The sequence below is a fragment of the Gadus morhua genome, chromosome 14 (genome assembly GCF_902167405.1).
Source record: "Gadus morhua chromosome 14, gadMor3.0, whole genome shotgun sequence".
Taxonomy (NCBI): domain Eukaryota; kingdom Metazoa; phylum Chordata; class Actinopteri; order Gadiformes; family Gadidae; genus Gadus; species Gadus morhua.
In genome coordinates, this window is record NC_044061.1 from 18,568,154 (window position 1) to 18,591,304 (window position 23,151).

Consider the following 23,151-nt stretch of genomic DNA (forward strand, 5'->3'; position numbering starts at 1 on the left):
ATGATCTGATATACACGGCACAAAACGTATCATAAAATAAACAACCGTTTCATTGCATGGGGTAATAATTACCATTCGATTCGTTGAGGCAATTTAAGTGTTTTGATTCAAACAACGACGACTCCGTCGAAAAGCGTGTGCCTAGCGTGTGCGTATCCTTTTCATCGGTGTACACCTGCAAAAAAGAAAACAATGATGTGTTACACAACCCCAATTATACATAGCCTAATTCTATCTTTTGCCAAACCTATTCTCCGAGCAAATACGTTTAGAGCCTGACTCCTTCAGATAATTGTGCCACGTCTTCAAACCATGGGAGCTGTCATTTAATTACGATATATTGGCCTATTTGGCTTGCTTTTTTCTCCAACCAATGGCAACTAATTAGCGTTTAAGTATTAGTAAATACCAATGTACTTTTGTGTAGAATATAGCATAGGCCTATGCATAACAATATGTAGCCTACTTCGAGATGAAAGGATGTTTACGTAGAAAGATGTCAGCAGCAAGGGCAATGAATTGGCGAATCCAATAACCCCATGGTTTGTTGAATAAACATTCACTGCAAGTTACCACACAGAACTGTAGGGTCTAGACCTCGTTTTAAAATAAATGTTGCTATTCTCCACTGCTAAACGAACAGCTTGGAAACCATCTTACTTCATCTTGTGTTGAAATATTGTTTTCTGAAACCTGCGCACTCGTCCTCTCTTCGTCAGATAAAGCTGCGCTGGCATCCTCCGGTGATGCTGGTCTCAAACTAGGGGCAGCAGTGTCTTGGTTTTCTTTGGATTCAGTGTGGGCCAGGTCAAGTACAGGGGAGCTCTGACACTCTGCCGACATTTGAATAGCGTCTTCATCCTCGTGTCCCCGGTTCGACTCCACGTCCACGTCAGGGTCATCCACACTGTCCCTATCCGGTGATATTGACCTGTAACTGGAGCTCTCGCTGACAAAGTCTGGCGACAGGTACCCGGAACGCACGCCGCTGTAGGTGTCTCGGTTGCCGTAGAGTTTGGCAATGGCTTCAGCATCTTTTACCACAGGTCTGAAGGCCGATATGTAGCTCAGTTTCCTTTTGCTGGTGGGGCCATCGAAAGAATGTCCCGTCTCGTCCCCAGACTTGTCCTCGTCGTTGCGGGCTGATTGAGCGCTAGGGGAGCGCTCGCTGTCGTGGTAACTGTCATTGGGGGTGGTTGTGCATCTGTCACTTTGGTCAGAAGCCTCGAGGTCATTCTGTCTGACGCCAAAGAGCTCTGTCGGGGGCTTGGGGGCTGACTGTTGGTAAGGTGGGAGTGGTAGGCCGCCAGCTGTGGGCCAAAACATCGGGAAAGTGGGATAGATACTATCCTTCGCGCTTGGCCAAAAGACAGCCGGGACGTTGGCTTTGTTCGAGTCTGTCAAACCATCATCCTTCTTTTGACACAATCCGAACCCAGGGAATCCATAGGGGTGGGGAAACAGAGGCGGGGGAAGTTTTTGGAGCATCCCAAAGCCCTTACTTGGGACTGGGATGATTGGATAGTTCCGTGGGGCGGTCGACAGGCTCAGGCTGGTCCCTCTGTCCTCGTCACACCTCAAGCTTTTGTGGCCGACCTCGGGGGAACCTCTTTGTGTGTGATTAGACGAGTTCTGTGATTTCATGGGAGAGGACATGTCCGAGCCGTTCATAGGTAATGTCCTCTTTCGGCTCCCACCATTAAACATGGCTTTAACATCTTCCCACGCGTGATTAATGTCGTCAGAGGAGTTTTTGTCGGTCAGTTTGAGGTGTCGTCTCCATGAATTAAAGTTGGCTGCATCTGGTTGGGTGTACTTGGACTCGGGCGTGCGATGGGAATGGAATATAAATTTATTTGGGGAAAAATACATGTTGCAAAAGGTGCATTTAATACATTTAGCCCTTGAACTGTTATATCTAGCGGGTATAAAACTGCCCCTGCTGCCCCAGGCGCATTCATGAGAGACGTCGAACGCGAAATTCTCCGGTAGTTTGGGTGGGTTGTGTGCACCCAGAAAGGACTTGCACAGCCGCTCGGCTTCACGCTTGGTAATCATACCGCAGCGCCTGGAGGAGATCGGCATCGCGCCCGCACGCCTCAGGATCTCCAGCTGGACCGGCGTGCACTGGACACAGGTGATGCCCAGCGCGACTCGACGGTTGTGGATCTCGTTGTAGCTGTAGTTCTTCAGCAGCGTGTTTGATATCTGCGCCAGGCAAAGTCTCTCCTGTCCATCTATGACTAAGGACACGATGGGGACCCCGTAGAGCGAGGTCTCGCTGACTTGGTTGGGTTTGAGGGAGTTGCTGCTGGAGAAGCTCTGCGCGTCCTGCTTCAACGCAGGGGAAGAGTTGGAGTCTCGTCCCGCTGAGAGCTGGCTGGGGATCGATTCCATTCCTGGAAGTCTGGAAGAAAAGTGTAAACTTCGAATAAATGCATGAAGATACTGGTCTTTTGGATTACTTTGGAGGACATTGATAGGAAAAATGGCAATAAAAATGACGTTGTAAAACATGTAGGCCTAAATAACAATTTAACGTTAATAACACGCAATGATCGTTCGTTAGAATAAATATAATGAAGATACGATCTCAGGTGGGAAATGCGGGTGTAACAGCAGACATTATTATTTTCTGTGCATTATCATATTACATATTATCATTCTTTTTTGAGTGCAATGTTAATTCTAGGCTAAAACATGATTATGTTATCCAACAATATCTAGAAGTAGGCCTAAACATTTAAAATTATTGTAGCCTTTAATTTGCAATGTATTGGGAAGGAGGGTTTGGTCTAATCTCATTTAGTTTATCCAAACCCAACGTTAGTGGGACCTATTCGCAATGCCGTTAAATCGGTGAAGTGGTTCGGGCGACTGCTTAAGAGGCACATAAGATCCTTATACGCAGGGGAACAGAAGGAAAACGCAGCCTGAGCTGCGCCAATGCGCTTATCAAAAAGGAAATGAACAACTAAGCCGCTTTGTTGGTAATTACACCGGTTACACTGCGCTTCTTCGCTTTGTTAATAAAAGACCAGTGCTATATATAAGTAAAGCTTCTACGAAGATTATCTTGTGTGGTTTTCTTGAAAAGTAGGTCTGAGCCCCCCTCTCAGTCTGTGCGCTTGCTACATTATAGCCTATATACGTTCACATTCATTTGTCGCCATAAAAGACACTAAGCGGTAAAATATTGAGTGACAACGGGATCTCACCAAGCATTTGATTTCATTGCATTGATCCAAGGTGACTTGAATTGTGAGCAATGGTCTTTATAAAAAAATAACAACATGACTACATTGTCTACATTATGAAACGAAAGGAACACGATAGATCAAAGAAGGATCTTACCTTTTATCTCCCAAAAATAAACAAACGGTAAAGCTACTCCACGATGTGAGTCAAACCAATATTGATATTAAAAAATAACTCAGACAGAGTCAAAGTCACATAAGCAGAGTCCAGTGTCATACATACAAGTTTTGCCTGGTCAAAAAATCTAGAAGCTGTAATTTGTTCTTAGCGCACGAGCGAGACATCCATCCCCTTCGGTCCTCCCGAGCTGAATGGCAGATGACAGCCAGTGGCCACATGGCGCTCTCTTTCTAACTGCATCTCCCCTCCTCGTGCTACAAATGACCACTAAGTTAATAGCAAAGGCACACCCACTTAACGATCCCTTTTTTTGTCAACCACTTTGTGTCCCGGTCCTGGAACAAGAGCAGATTCGCTGCATTTGGAGCAGATTCACTAGAAAGTTGCCAAAGGCCTATACAAAAAAAGCTAAATATTGAGCAAATAGGGCTAAGCGGCTAGGTAAATAAATGACTGAATGCATGAAGACCTACAGAGATTGAACGACGAATAGTCGACCGATGGATACTTGCCTAAATTAATTAGGCTACATAAATATTCGCAAGAATAATTGGCCTAGTTGACTACTATTATTCAATGATCGTCGAATATAAACTAAAGGGACAGTGTAGCCTCATCTTAATCATGTATGTCTAATATGAGAGATAATGACATTGAACAAAGGCATCTTAAATAAATCAAATTGACAAAAATGGGGTGTGGGTATCGTATCGCGCGCAACAAAATGACAGAAAAAGTGTGTAATTTATCAAGTTACACGACCATCTGTTAAGTTTCTCGTGGACACGGAAATCAATTTGAGGCCTCTCCAAGAAAGTCTCGAATTTGGAGTCTTGTGCCTTTGTTCGCATGTCAAATAATTCGACACGTTTTAAATCGCACACTGCATTTTCGTTTCAGACTTTGCAATGAAAATAGACCGAATCAAAGAAGAGCTGATATGCCTCAGGCAAGTCTGTCAATTGCTCACACGCCAGCCCCCCCCCCCCCCCCCCCCCCCCCCAACATACACACACACATAAGCGCGCACACACGCCCGTCGCCCCCCGCCGCACGCACGCACATACGCAGGCACACAACACACACACACACACACACACACACACACACACACACACACACACACACACACACACACACACACACAAAGACAACACACACACACTAAACACAAGCGGATGAATGCTAAAATGAAGAATGTATTAAAATTATGGGCAAATAAAGAAAATAGCATAGTCTATTAAATAAATATGTATATCAACGAGGGCAAATTATGTGAACTGTGCATGTAAACCACAACATTGTAATCGGACCCAGTTGGTTACATTTAAAACACTATTAAATATTCATAACCAGATCGATGCCTCATCGGTTAACCTGCAGTCACGCATTCGCTATATAACAATCTGAGGGTCCAAACAGAGAGTCCACAGACGGGACGGCTAATGGCATATCGCTGGTTGAATTCCGTAAATCATCTAGATCAATTAAAGGCTGGATTAAGTTGAAGATAGGTTTTTTAATAGCCTATTTTATCCAACCAAATTTAGGACCAGCCAAAACGAGCAGACCTACCTTCCTTAACAGCCTATGTTCTAATGTTTAGGTTATAACAAAAGTTGATTCCCCCTCCCCCCCTCCCCCACAGAAAAAAACAACTGTTTAGTTAGGCCTACATTCAATTAAGAGGAACAACTCGTGCATATGTCTGATGGGGTCTGTGTTATTTTGGAGTCGGAGGTCTCGGCTAGCGCATTAGCCTCACGCCGCACCTGTCTCAGATGGCGGGGCTGTTCCATCAGCTTACCTCCCTGCAATATTGATGGGGAAAGGAGCCTAGCTAAACTTGATACAGCCTAAGCGTATCCTCTCCCGTTTCACAATCAAGAGGCTTTCCTCCAGCCCAACAATAATTACAATTTTATACTGTAATTATTCTTTTCCTTTTAATTATTTAGACCACTGACTGAATGCGCCATTGTCACCGCGCTTATTCCAGAGAAACGCGAGCTCACGTGGCTGGCGACGTGCTCATTAAAGCGGGAGTTCGGCGCGCATCTTGTGCACGAGAGCAGCGCAGTACGAGTTTTTAATTAGACATTTCAACGGTAATTTTAGGCGAGCCCTTTATTAAGCTACTGTTGGATACACATCAATGAGGTCTTTTTTCAAGGGGCAAATTACCTTAGCCTCATTTATATGCATTCAACGGTTTACACAAACGTGTCCTAAAATATTAATGTGTTTGGGTTTAAGTCATTAGAATTCCAAACTCACAAGTTGAACTCAGACTAATGAAATATTTAAGCTGTGAGTATACTAACATCCAATCCTATTGGCTATTATTAGGTAAATAAACGTTTAATTGCATTTGGGAGGGGGAGGGTCCTATTCAGACATATTAGGCCTAGCTCGACCTTGGATAGCTAATTTAGTAGGCTAAGACGCTCTGACATATCTAGGTAAGTTGACCTACAGGGCCAATCGTGGGAATGATTATTTTTCATAGTCAGTATAATAAACAATGAACGCGTACAAGTCTTTACAGGGTGCTTATACTCCATGTTGAGTCAAGCATTTCGGTGGCTTGTAGCCCTGCAGCTGCTGCTTCTATTAGGCCTACTGCACATTTTTCTCACAACAACCAACTAACCAGAATAATAAGCTCACCTACGAATTTCACCACATAGGCCTATGTCGCTATTCATTTTTAGCGATCTGGTTTATCAATCAGTGCGCCTGACCAAAGACACCCGAAACACAATTGTCATATATAGGCCTACTCGACAAAAAAAGGCAAGAACCATTAAAGGCCGTTTTAACTAGGCCTATATAGCTCTCGGCAAGTTGCATTCTGTCATGGAAGATAAATCAAACCTGTCCAAATCAGAACAGCTTTAATAACAGCGGCAATTGAGCCCCGAAATGTTTTATAATTAACAGTTGTATCAGCAGCACCCATAAACCATGACCCCGATAAATTCCCTTTTAGAGACCGATCAATCGTCTTCTTAGGCCACGGGCCTATTGATCACCAGTTGTTCGGCGCACTTAAACGCTTACCCCGTGTTCTTTTTTCTTTGCTCTCCGGTGAAAAGAGCATTTCGATTGCTACTTTTTTTTTATTGGCATACGATTGGGAACGATAGGGAGGACGGAAGGGCCCTACTGGTTGGAAAATTAAACGGTGACATTTTAATTACAGGACATTGATAAAGAGATGTGGATAATGGCTGTGTACAGACGGGCCACTCATTGTCCCGGCTGATGTGCTAATCAACTTGGACCGCTCCGTGAAAAGGTCATCGGCGCGCGCCGCGCACAATGTAAGAGCCCCCGTGGCGAGGGGGCGGGGGTATGATTGTCCTGGACGGACTGAAATGAAGACGCATTTCTAAACAATGAGTGGTGATCAATATCCCCGCGGAAAAATCCGAAAGATGAGATTGTGAATTGAAATCCCACTCTAGACTTAATGTCTCTATAGGTCACAGGTAGGCCTATAGGCATATAGTAGCAATAGAGCAGTAAGATTTCATGTAGCCTATGCAGGAAACAACATATAGCCAATAGGCGACTTGACAAGTCAATCAGTTGATCTTCATGGTTTAGCAGTTGACATGCATATCTGAGTGTGGACAACATTGGCCATCATTAGCCACATCCATCGGCAGGACTTCAACGATGTGCATCACCTTGTGTTTCTTACTAAACAGTGGGGCGACAATTAAAGCTGGTTCCCTGTAGGCAAGGGCTTGGACCTAACGTCTCATTTCTCCAAACTAGGCCATCATTAACCACAAAATCCTCCCCATTTGCGTTGAGAACGGAACTATTGCTTCCTATCCTACAAGTAGCATAGTCTATCTTTAGATCATTTCCTATGTGACGAAATAAAAAGTGCAGCAATGTGTTGTATTACCTCCTGTCCCAAAAGACTAATCGGTGCGCCGACGGGACAAATATTGCATATCCGGGACGGGACGCCCAGACATGGGAAGGGCACCTCTCACACAAGGGCAAACAGGCATACTTACTACGCACGTTTGCTTAAAACGTTAAATAAAGCATTGAGACAAATTCAGCAGAATCACATTTTGTATCAGATATTGGAGCTTTGAAATTTATGTATTTCAGCAATACAGCTATTCCCCCTATGATAGATGGCATTTCATGTAATCAAATACACAGCATACACTAGATCCATTGATAGTTGGCAAAGTTCCTGAGCGTCTTTTAATGACTGCGTAACATGAACCCATTAATGACATTTGTGCTGAAGCTCTAGTGTGGGGGAGGATAACATTATGGATGCTAAACCTTCCACCTATCTCATGCACTCAAAAATAAGCGCGCGGATAGAGGAAACAAGGAAATAAAAGTATCCCTCATCATAGACTACACATTATGCAAAACGAAAGGGGAGGATACCTTCTACATATTCTTCACCAGGCATCCTGATGACACTTTTTTCATCCTTAAAACAAAACAAGACTAATAAAACAGGAAGCAAGTTTATGAGCCTTTTGTCTTATGAATTAAAAGCCTTCCTGCTGAGGCGTACCGATAAAATAAATGTACTTGACAGAAATAATAGTTAAATGATTTGAGTATAAGCAGGGTTTATCAGTCCTAAGGTTTAATATGTACGTGACAACGTAAGATGTACAAGTTGCTATGAATCAAAAGCCAAAAAATATCAGATCAGCCAGATATTGACCAAATAATGAGAAATCATACATATTTTTTGCGCGCAAGACAACAGGCTTTATAGAATAATTGTAACAAAAATATGTATCATTTACATCAAACAAATTTTCAAGTTTGGACGCCCTGGACTCACAGCTGCTTTGTTGTTTTGTTTGAGAGAGGTGTGTCTTTAGAAGTCTCTCACTGCTTGTAAAGGGATTGAAATCAACCTTCTGTGAGATTGGATGCATGTTGCACGACTTGCATTTAAACCGATGAGGATAGCATGAAACAAGCCTCAAATATCTTTACACTGTTGTGTCTCTTCATGACAACTGAATCTCACCTGAGATCTCTCTCTCACTGCATGTAAGTGACTAAGTCATGTATATTTTAATTGTACATGTAGCAACTACGTGTAGGTGCATTACAGAGATTTATAAATAAGAACCATAATATGTTATCTTTTATGTTGAATTTATATTGATCCCAATCCCGCTTATAGTTATAATGCAAGTCACAGTAATCTTCGGTTTCAATATGCAGTGTTATCCTTTTAGAAAGAAATGTATGCTGTGAAAAGGCTTTCTTTGGAAGACCCTGGTCTCAATGCCATGCAGCCAAGGCCATTACAAGTGCAAACAAATGTTCTCATCAGCCCCTTTAAAGAGCTAAATGTTAAAAACAGAACTCTTTGTCATAAATCTTCTCAGTATAAGATCTTGTTAGGACTCGTGGTCTCACCAAAGTTCAATGCAATACAGAAATCAAAAGTTAAGACAGAAATAAAGATAAATATGCAAATGTATGTGTTGAACTATTTGCCAGTATATTTTAATTATAAATTTTTTATACTGGATTCTTCCATCGAAAAACATATTTGATATGAAACCAAACAGAAGAACCCTGAGTTTGAAAGGAATGCTGTAACTTATTCTAGTGGTGTGCCTCAAGCGCTTACAAGTTGAACAGAAATGCTATCAGATCTGAGAGAGTCCTTGGAGAAAGTCCTGAAGAAATGAACACTTTAATTTACTTTTGAGAGCATACAACAGGTCAGAATAAACATGTAGAACCAGACTGGTCAGTTAATTTTCTTTTGATATTGCACCTATTTATAATTTTGACATGGCATATGGAAAAAAAAATTACATTGGTTCTAAAACCATTAATATATTCCTTTCACTACATGTACATTCCACATGAAATGACAGGAATGTATTAATGGTTTTTAGAACCAATGTTTTTTTTTCATGTTCTACATTGTAGAACATGCATGTGCATCTTTAGAAGGGGGCAATATTTCTTTACTAAAACATTTTATTTGAGCTATATAACAAAAGTCAAACAATGAGGTCACCCAAACATTCAATGTTTTTTAATAACGAAAAAGCTTTGTACATCAATTACAAGTCCAACTTAAAGTTGGCAAGAGTTTCACAGGAATAAAACAACAAAGCTTCAGACACTCAATCTCATATAATCCAATGAACAAGACGAACATGTTTAACTTGAAGCCCTTGCTGCTGATCAATGAACTTCTAGTCTGCTCGGTGCTGACCAAGTTCTGCTGTACTTGTGTGCAACACAAGTAATAATTTGTTCTGCATACAATAACAGTATAAGAAGACTCAACCTATAACTGTTCCACAGAGCAAGTGACTAATGATCAACAAAATCCAGATAGACTCATATCAATCTGGTAATCTACATTTGAATGAGAATGATGTTTCACATTCAAATGTAGAAAGCCAATTCAACCAGATGGCAATGGGCATGCTTAAGGGTCCTAATAGGGAAGTGTTTCTCATGGAGATGTCCATGCAGTCCCGTGGCCCGGCACGTTCAGGTCCCTTTACGAGGACGATTGCAGTTTAAAACACAACAAACTCTTTATTTCTTCGATTCAGAACGTTATTTCAGGTGTCTAGTGTAGTGGCCTAGCAAAACCAATACTGGCTTCTACAATTCAGATTGAGAACCAATCCCCGCCACTTGTAACAGTATAAAAAATAAAATAAATACATACTGTACATGTATTTCCACTTGATGTCACTATGTCAAACCAGTTGCCTTGTCGGAAAAACATGGAAGGATGGTGCTAGAAATGGCTACCAATAGTTCTTCATGCAAAATGTTTACAAGCCTTAGGTGTTGCACTATTGCTATGCAATTCTGTCTGAAATATTAAATTGGCAAAATATAAAAACATTTCACTAAATATGTTGAAGAAAGGCTATATCTTTACTTACCTAACATTATCTGGGTATATTGGTATCATGGCATTATATACTTAAACATTCATTAAACATTTGTTGTCTTTGGCTTGCAAAAGTACACTTTGGTATCCATAGAACTACATGTAGGCAATATTATACTCTCTACAACCGAAATATACTTATCACAATTAAGTATCTGTTCAAGTTGTAGTAGTCATATTAAACCCTATTTACTAAGACCAGTATAAGAGATAGTTGGCAATAATGTTGGAGGAACAGGGAAGTTATTGACCAAAACAAACTTTGGAGCTTAAAACAAGGTTTAACGATAAGAATATCTTGTCACTTTAAAGATATCCCGGGGGTAAGTCATCTCATCTGAGTTTGTTAAAAGTACTACTGGTACTTTTATTTGACCTTTTCTATGATGTCTAAGGCCAGGCACACGCCTTCAGAATAGCCTTCAGATCTTGTAAAATCTGAACAAATGAGGGGTTTTAAATGAAGGGTTGATGACTCAGATCCAAACAGACGGGTTTACACTGAACCCCAGGCAGAGCAGGGAGAGGGAGCACAGAGATGAGAATGGATGAGGATGATCTAATAAGAGGATCAATGCCAGTCAATTTGTACTCCCACTGGCTGTTAAGGATTGTTCTGATGCCACTACATTATACATAGATGCTTGTGGTTAGGGCTGGAGCCACCTTCTGCACATACAGACGCATTGGTGAAGATCAGGTTTCTAGAGCTGCTTGGACTACAGAGTATAGAGAGTGTTAAGACAGAGGCTACATTTAGGGAGCAATGCTAATTAAATGGATTAAAAATGGCATACAGTTTAGTTTGGCGAGGTAATGAAATGTGGCACACAAAAAACATACAGGCAAATAGATGGCAGTTTTTTGTTGGAACATTTGTTTGAAAAGCAACAGCATCATTTTGGATACATCTCTGAAAACACAACATTTTAAATATACAGTGGTTGTATACCTTTTGAAGTTATACATGACAACAATCCATCCCTCCGCCCAGGCACAGGTTCATATTTGGGGCTTGATTGAAGGTAAGCCCCTCCCCACCGGCCCTGGTCACATGTGTCCCTGGCCCTGCTGGGTGGTCCTCTGCTCCAGACAGCCACACACCCACATAGACACCACCTCCGTGCTGCCGTCGTTGTACTGCACCATGAAGGAGTGATCCTGCATAAGAGCATTACACAGGCGTCATGTGATTCCAAAGGTCAACTTGCCTAAACAGATATGAATCGTTATCACAAAGCCCTCGTGGGTTTAATCGTCTTTTAAAATATACTGAATTGACTCTGAAAGGGTTAGTAGTCATATACTGAATGAACAATAAAATCCTTCATGAATAAAATCCATTTGAAATAAAATCCTTTTTACTATTTAGTAAAATAGTTTTTGTAATCTCTACATTTCTTTTGGAGTGCTGTTAGTTATTATTGTAAGTTTGCGCTACTGTCGTTAAAGTCCTCTTAAAGGCTTTCCACTCAAATTAGGTGGAATTGCCAGCCTGAGGCGAGTGATTTTGGTAGCAGGCAACATGAGAACGGGTACATCATTTGAGAAGACAAGATTTCCCTGCCATAAACTACACAGACGTTCCATTAATCACCATTCAGTCAAAGTGTCATGTTAGAACACTGCCTGACATTACTGAAGTTTTATCTCGGAAAACAACATGATTTTGCTCAGCTGATGCAAGAAAGTATATCAAATGGGAGTCAGACCAAGTTTTTCTGTAATAATGCTAAAAAATTTAATAAAACAAGGCAATGTCAAGATAGAAAATTGGATGACCACATTCTCAATCCCCTGCAAACCAAGGAAAACCGGAATTAGGTCACTTTTACAACCATGCCTGAGTCCATGCACCAAATCACCAACATATTTTCAGCTCTTGTTTCCATTCCACAGAAGAGCAAGAACAAGGCAGTTGGACTTTAAACCAAGATGTCCAATGTTACCCAAAGCGGCTCAATAGCCGACCCGGGCGGTTTCCCCAGACCTAAATCTGTTCTCATCTGGTCAAAGATCAGGAGGTCAACGGGTGAAAGAGGCTATAAATGAGACACGTCAAACTGAGTCCGACCCATGAATTCCATTTATCCCCACGCCCCGGGAACAATTAGATAAACAGCATTGCACCGGGGCCTCTGTCAATGGACTTGTCGGTACTGATTTTGATGACGGGTGCGCATCATATTGAAGAGACAGCATCCTGGCAAACCGCTCACATGGAGCACAGGCCCGACTAAAAGATTAAGTAGGAGAAGAAGACACCGCGGGCAGAGATACTTGGTCTCAGAGGCCTGTTCGGTCTGGGGCACATGGTCAGGTTAGTCAGTGACTCGTACTTAACATTACTACATCGGCGTAGCCTCCTCATTTTCAAGACATTCATCCAATTTGCAGTGTTGTAGTTGTTGTTATGATGACACATCTTATCCCAAACCACAAGATGCTTAGATACTTTTGAATGGTACATTTTTCGGGGGGGCAGGGGAAATTGATTCTAGTCACAATGTCCCAATCCTACAAGCTTTTTTGAAAGAAGTAGGGCAGTGTGAACGTTCTCCTTAGGCAGTGGCATCAAACGCCAACATGCTCACCTACAGCCTTTGCAGAGCGTACAGGGTCATGATGGAAGGTGAGAACATTTTTAAACAGAAGCAATAGGCAATAATTACATACAACAAACCGAAAAAAAAAACAGACCGACATTACATCTTGAAAATAGCTGGTCAACACTGCATATGCCTATGGTGCTTACGCAGTATTTTGACAACGGCTTTGCTTCTACAGTGTATGAGCTGCTCACAGTTAGCCGGCAGATGAGTTTTACATAGTTTAGTAGAGGATGCTAACACACTCCCCTGAGTTCTACTGCTGTCCAGACTGTGGACATGGTGAAGGACTGAGGGGAACCCCATCAATCCTAGTGTCCTTCTAATGTGCAGCTGGGGTTAACACAGTCTGAGGTTAATTACTCTCATATTAGTACGTGTGTGTGTGTGTGTGTGTGCGTGTGTGTCAGTCTAAGCGGGTTGGAGTGGACGCTCCTGGGTGCTGCGATGTGCTGGATACCCATCTCATCAATCATTCCCCCTTGCCTCCAACTGTGTGTGTGTGTGTGTGTGTGTGTGTGTGTGTGTGTGTGTGTGTGTGTGTGTGTGTGTGTGTGTGTGTGTGTGTGTGTGTGTGTGTGTGTTGGGGGTAAAGAGGTGAGTCCAGAGTGATGTCTTTAATAACCAGCTCCGCGGCGCAGCTCCAGAAGCTAACCCTGACAGACTGAATGTGTCTGATGGCATTTGACCTGGTTAAGAGTGCGTGGCTTTGCCTTTGTCCTCTTACCGGACAAACACGCACACGTACACAAACCCGTCCCCCGCGTACACACGCATGTGTGTTCATGCATGTATGCATGCACACTTGTTATCTTTTTTCCATGGCGCACGCTACAGGCACATAGGCCTGCTGTGGCCACAAACATTCAGTGGAGCGGGTGCAGACGAGACAGGAGGGGCTCTTAGGTGGCGGGGGGACGGCTTCACCTCACACCGTTCTGATGGAAGTCGCCGTCGTCGCTACGGTGACGAGGGCGATGCCATGGTGGGGGGAGGATTTGTTTAAAGGTACGGCTGCATTAATCACCAGTCCGGCCACATCAAAATGACATAATCACCTGAATGTAGCGCTTGAATAATATTCATTATATGAAAAAAAAAAAAAAAAGGAGGCTCAAAACCCAGGGGAAATTCAGCCCAACTCTTTAATTGTTTGGCGCTCTTGATGGGCCTTTTTAATCGAAGATTAATTCATGCAATTTTAAATAACTCTGCATATGATTAATAACCAGGGAAGAAATTGAAAGGACTTTGAGGCAATTACAACCGGAGAGTGGTCATCACCTCATTAGAGCAGCGTCGGACGCAACCCGCTCACCGGGCCGGCGTGCGAGAGGAGAGGGTCTGGGTGGGAGAGAGAGACCGAGGGAGGTCAATAGCCAAACTAGGCCCTTGACCTTGTGCGTGTTAATCAGTAGCGGCCATTATAAACTAGGAAAGCAGGTGTGTGTGGGTTTGAGCAGATGCCTTAAGTCTTAAAGTAGTAATACATGTTAGACTTTACATCTCGTCGAGTCACCAGACTTTCCTGTTTTTCTATGCATGTAGTGATTACTAAACGCCAAATACAAAGCTGTTTTCTAAAGTCAACATAAATATGTGTTGTTGTTATGTACAAATGTGAAATATTTTACCAAATCAAACCATTACCAAATGATAGACGCTGTGCTGTTAACGAGCAGGCTCTGTTGATGAAAATAACATGACTGACCATTTCCTTTTTATTCTGTGGGGAACAGGTGAACTGCAAAAGCTCCATGCAAGAGTTTGTGGAAGAGAGGTCCATCACACAGACCCCTTGATTGCAAACCCCCTTCCAGGCAAAAGAAGACCATTAACCAGAAATAGTTCAGCAAGTCAAGGGTGCAATGCCGTCCTTTCTGTATTTTAAGCACTAAGTAACTTCCTCTCGCAGAATATGTGCTTGTGTCAAAAATGTGTGTATTTCTGTTTACCCAGTTGTGTTGAGCCAGTGTCTAGAACCAAACATTACAACTTGTACGTATGATTTGGCCGGTGCGAAAGACGAAAAATGATTTTGTGGTGCAACCGCTCAGGATTCCTCTCTGCAGGCACAATGCTCCCGTCTGTGTATTGTGTGCACATGCATGTGTGTATATTGTGTGAATTGTGTGTGCGTGTGTGTATCATGTACGGAGTGTGTGTGCATCATGAATTATGTGCACATGTGTGTGTGTCATGCAGTTTGGGAGTGTGTATTATGTATTGTGCGCGTGTGAGTGTGTGCGTACACGTGTGTATGTGTGTGTGTGTGGTGGCGTGAAGAGGTCGCAGCTAGACGCAGGATGAGCAGGGGGTTCTTTGTAAGAGGCAGAGGGACTCATCTGGTTCCTCTGGGGCTGGGGAGTGTGTGAATGTGTGTACGTGTGCATATGAATAGGAGAGGGGGGGAGGCGCTGCGTTAACAAAGGTGCTAAAAGGATGTGTTGAAGGCCGCTGGACGGGGGAATAGGGGACAGGCAGGGGGAGGGGGGGGGGGGGGGGGGGGGACAGGACTGACATGTCCATCAAATCCCAATCACAAAATGGAAAATTTAGCACACACACACAAACACACACACACAGTCACACACAGTCACACACACACACACACACACACACACACACACACACACACACACACACACACACACACACACACACACACACACACACACAATTAGATAATGCACATACTGCCATAACCCCGCTGTTTGGAAGCCATTTTGTCTTGTGCTGCCACGAGTAGATGAAACATGACAGCCCGTCCCGAGTCAAACTCCCAAGGCTCGGGTGGTGTGGATCAGCACACAGCGGCCAGCAGCCCTGCGGTCCTGGGAGCAGGCCAATGGAAAGTCTCCCTCACAGACCAACGTCATGTTAGCCTCTGATGACAGGATAGGGTGTCCCCATGATGAAAGATGCATTAGCGTCACCGGCGGAAACAAACGCACCGTCACTTTCATATGACACGGATCATCGTGCCGCGTCTTTGAGACCAAGGAGAGGCGGGAGAACGGGAGCGAGCAAGAAGGACGCCAGTGCCTTGTCCTGAGTGGTGCAGACAGCCCACTGCCTGTGGCCCAGAGGCTGACGTCGTGTTCGGCAGGTATCAGGAGTCACCTCCAGTCATCCACCATGAGGTCAAGGCTACGTAACGCTAGCTAGCGTGACTAAAGGCTCGTAGCCACTACAACAAGACGTTCCCGTAATGTAGCCTTTCTCCAAATGGTTGTTTTCAGTTCATAGAATATATATACATTTCAAATGCAGGAAAACTGACAAGGTTGTCACAGTCAACACCTTGGTTTTATATTAAAGATTTTGAATTGATTTGATTTGATAGAGAACAGATGGAAGTTCCAGCAGACAGAGCACCCTATGCTCATACTTTCATGAATTAATCTGCTTGTCAGCACAAACCAAGAAACCCCTCCCAAAAAATAGGCCCAAAGTTTTCCTTTATGTTGGTGTCATTGCATTTAGCTTAACCTGAGCCTGGTAAGCCATTTAAAACCAGATCAGAAAATCCTTTAGCATCAGCTTGTAACCCTTATTGTGTCTCATGTCCGTGACGAAGCCCATCAACGGCAGACGAACAATACGATTGTCGTCGGGGTTCTCAGCGGACGCGGGAAGCGCGACTAATAGGATCAGAACCCAGATGACGATAACAACGGCAATAAAAAGGCGCACCAATGATTAGAGAAACCGCATGTTAAGAGCTGATGCGCAAACAAGGGCTTAGATATCGTGTGTTGAAGGTGAGAGGGAGGGGGGGGGGGGGGGGTAGGCTCATAAAATAACATAATTTGCCCAATACCGAACACGAGCATGCGTTCTTTTTAAAGCATTGCTATTCAGGAGTAGGCAGATGAAAGAGAGAAAAAACTCACCATCAAATGAAGGCAATTCAGTAGCAAAGGGTGGAATGGGTGGAGGGGGGGAGAGAGGTAGAGGGAGACTGAGACAGAGAGAGAGGTGTATATACACACCGTCTCCAGCTGTGTCTAGCTGCATTACCATACAGATAGAATAGGTACAGACTTTTAATATGTACACGAGATACTGAAGAGGGAAGGAGGGAAGAGGGGGTGAAATGAAGAGAGCTGAGGAGGAGGTGGTGAAGAGGGAAAGACAGTCTGGAGGTGCACAGACAGATACCCATGACCTTATCTCATCAACCCATCATGGGAAGAGAGGGAAGAGGAGGACAAAGAGGAAAATAAGGGATTGTGGGCAAAAAAAGGAACAGAGCGGAGGAAGCCAATAGGGAAATACATTATTAAGAAGGAGGATTATGAGGCAGGTAACAGTTCTCTTTACATAGGGTTTTGTACGCATCTGCGTCTTTCTCTCACAAACGCAGCCCTTCTCTCAGTCTCTCTGTGGAGTTGGCTGACGCTAGCTGTGGTTCTGATACACAAGCCAGGATGCGTCGCAGCTCTTAAAGGTGGCCGGTGCAAATGACCATGGCCACTCTGGGCTGGGGCCACTCTGGTAGAAGCCTCGCTCATCTTACACAGCATATACCTTTGTAGGCCGATCTCACACCTGCACACATTAATTCAAACGGCCTTCTTTTGTATTGAATTCAATGAACTGTAGTTGAAGGAGGACTCTTACCGCAAGGTCTCTGTCAGCCCTTTCCCAACCATACAATTCATACTCACAGCATTCTTTACTGTTGTCCCCATTCAAAAAAACAACCTGCTCCATCTTTCTGTACATACACAATTGCACGTACCGTAAGGGTACTGATTTAATAGAAATCACGCTTGATGGGAATCCTTAATGGAATGCATGATTAGAACCACCCTGCTTGTACAGGGATTCAGAACTCTTGAGTCCTTCTGGATTCCATTTGATGGTTTGAAAGGGAGGCTGGATGGAACTTACCATGAGCTTATTTGGGGCAGGACGTTCTTTGGGGTTTCGCCTCATGCTGGGAGAGGAGAAAGAAAAATACATAAACAAGCTCCATTGAAAAAAGGATCTGAAAAGCAGAACAGGTCGGTTTCTTTTGTACCAATGTGCATGTTAGTGAAACATATATTTTTCCGATGACAATGGAGGCATTTATTCGAGGAGTGGGGCTTGAGACAACTGTGCCCTTCAAAGCAGTGCAACTGAAGTAACAAGGCCTTGACCTCCAGCAACCTAAACAAACTGTCTACCGGGTTTCAAGTGTGCGCGAGTGTGTGTGTGTCTGTCTGTCCACGACGGTGTGTAAGTATATGTGGTCTCTGTGTCATAACGACCTACATATAGGGGACTATGAGGGATTAGCTGAAAGCCCTTCAGGAGCGAGTCATGTTACTGGGTGATGTATCACAGCATACTGGGGGGCGGCTGTGGCCCACTAAGAATAGCTGGGGAGCAGGTTCCGACCGGGCCCCTGTGTGGAGCCGGGCCAGGCCGCGGTGCGCTGGCGTACCTGCTCGGGCTGTCCTGAGAGAGAGGTGCCCTTCATGAGTAAATAAGGCGGCCATGTGAAATAAACAACAGCTGGTGCAGCCCGTGCCAAGCCATGCACCACATACACATTCAAATCTGCACACACACACACACACAAACGATATGCTTGTGTATTTATTATTGTTTGTTTTACGGTGTAGGTCACTTGGGACTAACCATTCAAGGCAAAAAGGTGGATAAACCATTGCCTTTGTTCTGTCGAACTAAAGAAAACAGTTCACACTGAATAGCTTTTATATCCATTTTGACCAGCACTGAATATTACAGCCATCATAAAAGCATATGATCGCAAACCACAGGGCCATTAACACACAATAGTCAAACACACACAGACGGGCACCGCGCACACTCACACACAGCACAGCATACGCACCACTGAGTGATATAGTGTACGAACTCCTCGCTGAATTGGTCCACGGGCAGCACCGGAGGATCCTGAAGTTCAGAACAGGAGAGCAGAAGAACAACACAAGAAGGTCAGAATGAGTTTTCAGAAATACTTACGCAACCCATGGTAGCATTGTCAACCCCAGTTAACCCCATTTTTTTTAAAAACATCACCATGTTTTAATAAAAAAATACCGAACAAATAATTTCACTCGTCTCCATTTTTTTAATCAAGAAGGACCGACCTTCCTAAGTGGATAAAAAACACGCAAGATAATATTCTAGCACCTCCTTGGTTAAGGAAATGCACCTGAATCTATTGTTGAGGACACAACAGGCCAGGACTAAATAATTACTATTTCAACATGGATATACAAGTAGGGTTTTGTGTGTGTGTGTGTGTGTGTGTGTGTGTGTGTGTGTGTGTGTGTGTGTGTGTGTGTGTGTGTGTGTGTGTGTGTGTGTGTGTGTGTGTGGGGGGTGTGGGTGGGGGGGGGGGGGGGGGGGGGGGGGGGTATGGAAGGGACGAAAGTGAGATGTTGGCCATCACAGTTCCCAGAAGGATAGATACAAAATGTAGCGATTGAGTGTATTTGGCAATAGGAAAAAGAAGCAGCCTTGGGTTTTATTTGCAGCAGTAACCGTTTTGGTCATTAACTAAGAGGTTGGCGATGAAGGTTTATTGTTATTTATGGGCATCAAGATTCAAAAGGATACAGAAGATCATTTAAGATACACAGGCTATTATCCAATGAAAGTTATTAGGCCATGCACACAATGCAGATAGATTTGAAAAATAATCTCAGTTTTGGCCTCGCATTTTTGTTAAACAGAGGTTTTCAGTGACGCTGACATCACTGCAGGGCAGAGAGCAAAGAAAACACTGCATTTTCATTTTGACATTGTTCAGACATCGCCAGTCAGCTAAAGAGGTCAGGGCTTGCAAAATGTCATGGCAAGAAATGGCGAAAAGGCCATTTTCATGTGGATGGACAGTTTTAAATAATCATCTATTGTGGTGAAGAACTCCGAAGGCTGGTCCTTGACATAATTTAGAGTCACTAAAAGCCATGGCTCTCTGGACTGAAAAACAGCACAACATGCACCTGGCGACATGTGATTCTGTTTAATACAGATACAAGAGAGACAAGAGATAAGACAGTTGACATTGCACTTTGAAAAGCAGGTGCCACGCCAGCTTTCTGAATTTGACTGACAGTTCTTTGACTGCGGCAATCAGTGTACAATATAAATCCCTGTGGGGGGACGTGCCGCGTCTGGCCTGTAGGGGGAGTATGGGCATGTTGGGAGCGCACTGGATCTGCAGGGGGGGATGGGTCTGATTGCGAGCAATCGGACCAATCAAGAATGTGTATTTACATGCCTGCTTTGTCTCGTAGTAGGAGAAATGGGGAGCAGAGAGAGAGAGGCGATCGCTACCCAAGATCGCCAGGAACACACCCTGTAACCGCTTGGAGCGGAATAGAATTTACGTTTAACGACCCGTGGTTTGCTGGACTGCTGGGCGATCGCACCAGAGATCGCCAGGAACGCACCCCGGGACCGTGTTGGAGCGGAGTTAGAATTTATGTTCAAAGACTTGTGTTGAACTGCTGGGGACTGAAATAAACAGTCTGTGGATTACAAACACAAACCCGGTGTCCAAGCGCTCAGTGACTCTTGTTACAATCCCTTATTCACCTATTGTCTGATGTCATGAATATTTAGATGGCCTAAAAAATGCAGAGATTCTTCACACCATAAAAGTTTAGAAAACAAGCTATGAGCATCAATAAGGTAACATAAAAAATAAAAGGAAAAGTGGGAAGCCTGAATACCTGGTTGAACCTGTCATCTTATCACAAGGCTACACATTCTATGGCTCGGAATAAAGTTTTTAACATCCATTAGAATTCACATTCCATCTTCATTGGGAACTCAAATCTTAGAGCCATTTCAATATGGGGACTTTAGTCCAATAATGAGGAGGGAAAATACCGTGTTTTGACAAGGTCTCCCAGGAACTTTTTATTGACTTGGGAACCACTGTCATAAATAAAATCTGATGACAATGTGTACAATACCAGTTCAAAGGGGACATTGATGTGAAAACCCTGGATTCCCAAGGACGAGTTACATTCTGTTTTTTTTGTTGCAGCAGCAGTCCCCTGTCTAAAGGGCATTGCCGTGGAGTGTTAATCGACAGCCAACATGACCTCCGACTGCCTCTGCTAACGGCTTGAATTCTGTCTCCTTGGGTCAAGACATCCAGTGATTCCAAAGGGAAGTAAAACGAAGGGGAAACGGCTATAGACTCAAAAGGTACGGCCAACAAAAGGTGCTGCTGCACACCACTCAACCTCTGCAACGTTGCAGAAAGCCAATTAGCAGAAGGAAAACTCAAGGAGAGATATGTGAGAAGTTATCACAGTCTTTCGGTAAACCCGCGGTGATGGAAGGAGTCTATTGTGCTACAGCCACGCGAGAAAGTTCCACGGATCTTTTAAAAAGTTTCTGCATGAATGGCGGCGCCGAGCCAAAGAGTCTTGTGTGTGTGTGTGTGTGTGTGTGTGAGTGAGATATCGTGCAAAAGGCAACCGATATATCCTATTAAATATATATCCTAGCTGGATGTATCAGCACATACACAGTGTGTGTGTTTCTCTCTCTCTCTGTATGTGTGTGTCTCTGCGTGTGTGTGCGTGTCTCTCTCTCTCCGTTTCTCTGCATGTGTGTCTCTCTCTCTCCGTTTCTCTGCATGTGTGTCTCTCTCTCTCCGTTTCTCTGCATGTGTGTCTCTCTCTGTGTGTGTGTGTGTGTGTGTGTGTGTGTGTGTGTGTGTGTGTGTGTGTGTGTGTGTGTGTGTGTGTGTGTGTGTGTGTGTGTGTGTGTGTGTGTGTGTGCGTGCGTGCGTGCGTGCGTGCGTGCGTGCGTGCGTTGCGTGCGTGCGTGCGTGCGTGCGTGCGTGCGTGCGTGCGTGCGTGCGTGCGTGTGTGTCAGTAAACCTGCAGATGGACATCAGATTGTTTGCACATTATGGACACGTAAGACCTCTTGCAAAAAAACAGAGAGGGTAGTCTGTGAGTACAAAGCGGTGAATTAAATGTCTGTTTTATTGAGGATGCTGGTGCATCTAATGGTAAGGTCTCCATGGCCAACTGAACCACTCTGTGTTTGGGTAAAGGTGTGGTCATATGTGAGTGGCTAGTGGCATTGGCTGTTTGAATACATTGTCTGCCATTGCCCCAGAGCACAGCGACCTTAACCACCTACTCCCTTCCTTTGTCCTCTATCCATTCATGGATCCTGCTTTCTCTGAAACCTTCTATTACTCCTGTTTTCTCTGCTTCGGTCCTCATCAGTCTGGTAAAATATAAATGCCTGAGATATAGGATGTAATATTTCCCACTAAATGCCATCTGCTGGATGAAATAAAACCAACAAGGGTTGTCTTACTGGTACAATGGCCAAAGAACCATTGAAAACAGCCGCACAAAATGTGTTAACTTTTGTGATTTGAGATTTGAAAAAAGTTAAGCTGTAGGAGAATCGGACTCCAGTGATCCGGAATAACAGCGAGGACAATTTATATAGTTGAAAGGATTTTTGGGACGCTTTCCTTTGATGCCTTCCTTTGATGCCTTACCAACGAGAGGCGTGTGATGAATGCATATATATTTAATCATACGCAATAAAGTGCAATAAATCTCTATATGTCGATTTATTTCCATTTTATAACATCTACATATATATGGACATTTTAACACAATTGTTGTTACATAGACCACATGCTTGTGCCCACAGGTGGTAATGTATGCAATGAAAATATTAAAATAGAGAACCAGGCGCTTCAAAAGACACGGGCACAATGGCTGGAGATCAGCAGCACAGTGGAACTGAAGCGCAGTGCCGGGGTATACAAGCTCTTTACATTACCAGCCCTGCTGAGCTATTAAAAACACCTCTGGGCAGTGTTCCCCGTTTCTTAATGCTCCGATCAGCGGGCGCCGGCAAAGCGTGATGCATGCACCTATTTAAATTAACAAAGGAATGGGCTCCTTCTAATCTAGCTGTGCTTCAGAAGGCCCTCGCTAGATTAGCAATATATCATAGCGCAAGCACAGGCGCCTGGGTACCACACGCGCAAACACTCAGAATCGCCCTCCAGCGCTACGAGCTGCATGCATCACTGTACACGCCGTTTAGAGGGAGAGCACCAAACAATTTCCACCCAGTGGGATATGGTAAATGTGCATGCACACCCGCACGCATGAACACACAGACACACACACACACACACACGGTTGGAGGCATCAGCTAAGGGGGTCAATTCAGACAGTATTCTTCCAG

The 23,151-nt window shown here is 43.9% G+C and overlaps 2 protein-coding genes across 4 annotated transcripts in view; both read right to left on the reverse strand.

The window, feature by feature from the left end:
- LOC115558180 (SKI family transcriptional corepressor 1 homolog-B) overlaps positions 1-3,610 on the reverse strand; it is a 7,421-nt gene extending 3,811 nt beyond the window's left edge. For all 3 annotated transcript variants that reach the window (XM_030376061.1, XM_030376060.1, XM_030376062.1), the window contains exons 1-3: positions 3,355-3,610; positions 661-2,407; positions 73-175 (exon numbers count right to left, since the gene is read on the reverse strand). In XM_030376061.1, coding sequence (XP_030231921.1) covers positions 73-175; positions 661-2,397 — 1,840 coding nt within the window. In that variant the 5' untranslated portion in view covers positions 2,398-2,407; positions 3,355-3,610. The remainder of the gene's footprint in view (positions 1-72; positions 176-660; positions 2,408-3,354) is intronic.
- A 5,820-nt stretch (positions 3,611-9,430) lies between these two features.
- The window catches only part of map2k5 (mitogen-activated protein kinase kinase 5), a 50,025-nt gene continuing 36,304 nt past the window's right edge, over positions 9,431-23,151 (reverse strand). The window contains exons 20-22 of the mRNA XM_030376839.1: positions 18,788-18,849; positions 17,836-17,881; positions 9,431-11,488 (exon numbers count right to left, since the gene is read on the reverse strand). Coding sequence (XP_030232699.1) covers positions 11,378-11,488; positions 17,836-17,881; positions 18,788-18,849 — 219 coding nt within the window. The 3' untranslated portion in view covers positions 9,431-11,377. The remainder of the gene's footprint in view (positions 11,489-17,835; positions 17,882-18,787; positions 18,850-23,151) is intronic.